The sequence below is a fragment of the Malus domestica genome, chromosome 08 (assembly GCF_042453785.1).
Source record: "Malus domestica chromosome 08, GDT2T_hap1".
NCBI lineage: Eukaryota > Viridiplantae > Streptophyta > Magnoliopsida > Rosales > Rosaceae > Malus > Malus domestica.
The window spans coordinates 3759846-3763945 of NC_091668.1; the positions used below are offsets into that span (position 1 = coordinate 3759846).

Consider the following 4100-nt stretch of genomic DNA (forward strand, 5'->3'; position numbering starts at 1 on the left):
GATCAAAATGTTTACGGTGGACAAACTCAAAGACCACTTTCATCAATTTTCATTATCAGAGAACAAAGTGAAGAGTTATGCTAATTTCATGAAACATTTTAGTGAAAAAGCCTAGAACAAAATAAACCTAGGATCCCCCATAGCCACTAATAATTCAATATGCCAATCCCCTTGTTCACACCACCACCTCCCATGGATCAGGAAATGCGTTTTGCTTTGATTCGGGTGTTCACACCGCCATCCCACATGAATTTGTCCTGGGCGGCTTCATTGCCTTCGGTGACCTTTTTGTTGGCGGGTCATCTTTCCCTAGCTTTTCTTTGGTTTGTGGTTGTTGTTTTGATCTACATGGTGCTTTGTGGAGGTTGTTGGAGTCGTCTTTTCCATCATTTTTCAGGATTTGGTTGGCTGTTTGAAATTCTGTTTCTCGACAATTCAAGTAGGATTGTAGGGTCTTTGTTTGGTTTTTCTGTTCTGGGCTTAAAACTTTGTTTTGGGGGTCCATATCTTTTTTTCCTGCTCTTTTTTTTTTTTTTTGTAACTTGACGTCTTTTCTTCGTAATTTGGTGTGCTGTTAGTAATAAATTTACCTTTTATAAAGGAAAACGTATTATTCATGATAATTATTGTTACTTTTCCATGAATACTAGTTTTCAAATAACTTTTTCATACCTTGGTTTGGAGTTTAAAAACTCTAAAATCTCACTTTTTGTGTTTTTAGAAGTAGTCTAATTTTCAAGTTAGTTTTGAATTCAGTTTTTGGAAAAGTCATACCAAATAAGTATTCAAGTTGTAAAACTTAAAAAATGTTTTTGGGTCTAAAAAGTTGGATTCAAGTTGAATACCAAACAAGCCCTTAATATCTCAACTAAAATTTTGTAAATATTTCAACAAGATTAATATATATACTAAATTTTCAACTTGGAAAAGGGTGTGAGAGGGTATGTGCCCCCTCTACTTATACTTTCACAAGCTCTAAATACATGACAATATTCCGAATACACCTCAAAATTATTCTCGACATGCATATGCAACATTACTTAATATCTTTTTTTGGTTGTGAAACCAATATTTATTTTTATCAAAGTACGATTACGATTGTAAGCTGGGATAATTCTTATTGAATTGAAATAACAATTATGACTATTAAATAGCCTTACATCAAAACAGGAATTGGAATAACAGCCCAATATTTTACGGGACCTAGAATCGTGGTAAGTGACGAAGTCAAAAACAGAAAACAAACTTGTCCCTCAAGTATCGAAGGGTTATTAGCACGACCTGAAATAAAACCCTAAAACAAGGAACCCTATCAACTAGGAAATCCCAACAACTTCAACAATAAATCATTGGCAACCAGCAGGGGCAAATCCAACCTTTCCACCAGCAACGTCATACACTACCTGCAACCTCTTCTGTTGAACGTTCCCAATAATCCCAACATTCCTATCATCTTTGTTTCCGGCAAACGCCAAGCAAAACTGCGAAGCACTCTGCGGGACTACTATCCCCGTTGCGTCCACATCTACCGTAACCCCATTGCCAAACACAAACCCTATCGTTGGAAAGGTTATCGTTTTGAATTCACTGAAGTCGTAACACGTGTCCAGCAGGGAAGAAATCGACTTAGCAGTTGGGTACCTCTTCATCGCTTCTCGAAATGCGTCCCGCAGCGCTGTGTACGCTGTGGCTGGGAGGCGCGTGATGACCGTCCCCGAGTCGATGATTGTCCCCGAAGTCGAAAATACTGAAGCCGAAATTGGCAATTGACTCCCACCGATGTTGATGCCGACCAGTCCGAGGCTGTAATACGACGCGCCTTGAGATAATGTGGTGAGCGGCGTGAACTTGACGGCGTTACCTGAACGTCTGTTGTCGGAGTTGCCCAAGCTGAGGTAACCGGTGGAGCTTGAAGTTGAAGGGAGGCAGTAGGAGAAGAATCTGTTGTACTTCTGAGCGGTTTGTTCAACAAAGGAGATCTTACTTCGACCGAGACCGAGCAAACCGGCGATGCCCCTAAATAAGCCTTGGTTATTCTGGCCGCAGCCGAAGACGAAACCAGTAAAAACATCTGTTGAAGTCAAAGTTAACTTCTCGCTGGCAAAGAAGCCGATTGTGAAGGAGCGGTCTCCATACTGTTGGCCGTAAACACAGGTGGAGGCGGAACAACCGCTGGGGACACCGGAGGCTGCAAGTTGAGAACACGCGGGGGAGTTGCAGGAGATGTTGGAGTAAGAGGTAGAGAGAGAAGGGTCGAAGATGGGATCTTTCTGTTTGTAACAAGATACAGAACATGGTCGGCACTGTGTCCAAGTGAGACTGCTGCCGGTGTCGAATACAAGCGAGAGTTGCTTCTGGGGCGAGCCCAAGCCGACACTGACGATGTAGTTTCCAGAACCAAGTACGCTGGCAGACTGGGCGGGAATCACGGTGGCTTCTGATTGTGCAAGTGGGTCGGGGATTCTGTAATTACGGTTTGAGTCGTTGAAATGGGAGTGGATTGAGTTGACTCGGGCTTCGTCTTGCTTGAGGATTTGCATGTGATATTCATCTTGATCGGAAGGGTTACTGTTTGATTTGATTTGGTGGACTTGGTTGCATGGGCCATATTTGTGGACCACTTTCAGTACGGATGCCGCCTTATTGTCATAACCTGAATTGAGAAATGTATAGGTTTGTCATTACATACAATTTTTTTTAACAAATGATATTATCTGCATACTTACATGGTGCCAATTACTTTTATGAAGTACAATATATATATATATATATAAGTGTGTGTGTGGTGACACGAGTTGTTTTTACACATGCTTTTATGGAGCCCATTCGTAATGTATTTCAATGATCTGAACTGTTTATCTTTTATGTTTCCTCTCAAAGATCTTGTTTGCCAAAAATGACCTAGATCTAAAATCATATGACCGTTGGATTAACGATTTAGGTTTTTTTTTTTTTTTTTTGTAAAACCATATTCGTCAATTTTCTTCACTAAAAGATAGACGGTTCAGATCGTTAAAATACATGACGAAATGGGTACAAAATTAAAAATAGAAACATATGATACAAATTTTACCCATAAATATAAACATACCAAATGTAACACTTATGACACTAAATAGATTTATTTGGAAAATTAAACTTAAATATGCTGACATGTAAATATTTCATTACTAAAATACTGACATAGATAAAAATAAAAATAAAATAACTGACATAGATAAAAATAAAAATAAAATAAAATAAGATTTCAATCGATGGAATAGAAAAATGAGGGATTTAAACCTAATTTTTCTATTAAAATATTTCCATGCACTTGGCACTCATTCAACACGATGCATGCAATGATCCATATATAAAGCAAGTAGAATACGCTTCATTGAGATTGAAAAGACAACATATGCGTGCATGGATAGAGGAGTTAGCTAGAGAGAGATATGGGATCGACCATTGGTGGAGGGTCTGCAGGTGTTTGCTGGTAGAAGAGAGATGACTTCAACTGTGTAAGTACGTGAAGGGAGGTTTGTTTTTGTATCTCTTACTGCCAAAGAGCAGATAATTAGGCATAGAAATGCTGATAAACCAATGGAAAATCTAAGGAAGAAGGAGGTGCTAGAAATGGGAGTCGCCATGATAGCAGATTAGCAAGTCTTCTTGCTATTTCCTCTAGATTATGTTGCTCCTGTAAGCATACGATCTCAACCTTATATACTAATTGGAAATTGGAAGACATGCAGGGATGGCCACCGTGTTGTCGGGTTTAATTATTTTTCTATTGAAAAGTACATTGATCAATTGGTAATTACCTACCACCACTCAACTCGTCAAAGTCCATAGAGACCATATATACACCAACGTTCTCAACACGTTCAAGTCCACCATATTACTTCGTTGCATTCCTCAAGGGAATGTTAGAGAATATTACTCGAGTTCATCCGATTGTGATTAAGAAATATCGTTAAACAAATGTTATTGACATGCCCCAACTTCGATATCCCCAAATACCAGAATGGACACGTGCTGGTCGACACTCGAGGATGACGAAGCCATAATGATACGCATGCAAGTTATAAAAGAAGAACGAATGTAAATAAAAATAGGTA

General features: G+C 39.0%; 1 protein-coding gene across 1 annotated transcript; it reads right to left on the reverse strand.

The window, feature by feature from the left end:
• Positions 1 to 1092: 1092 nt before the first annotated feature.
• Positions 1093 to 3710, reverse strand: LOC103449234 (aspartyl protease family protein At5g10770-like). Its single transcript, XM_029106725.2, has 2 exons — positions 3446 to 3710; positions 1093 to 2653 (listed from the first exon to the last, which is right to left on the reverse strand). Exons 1-2 carry the CDS (start codon positions 3627 to 3629, stop codon positions 1347 to 1349), a joined length of 1491 nt encoding a protein of 496 aa, XP_028962558.2. The 5' UTR covers positions 3630 to 3710; the 3' UTR covers positions 1093 to 1346.
• Between the last annotated feature and the right edge of the window lie 390 nt (positions 3711 to 4100).

What these genes read in the sequence shown, in the direction of transcription:
- LOC103449234 (XM_029106725.2), bottom strand. Translation starts at nt 3,629, where the DNA reads ATGGCGACTCCCATTTCTAGCACCTCCTTCTTCCTTAGATTTTCCATT. An exon ending in CTGCAGACCCTCCACCAATG is followed by an intron (nt 2,654 to 3,445) that starts GTCGATCCCATA and finishes TTCTCAATTCAG; the next exon opens with GTTATGACAATAAGGCGGCA.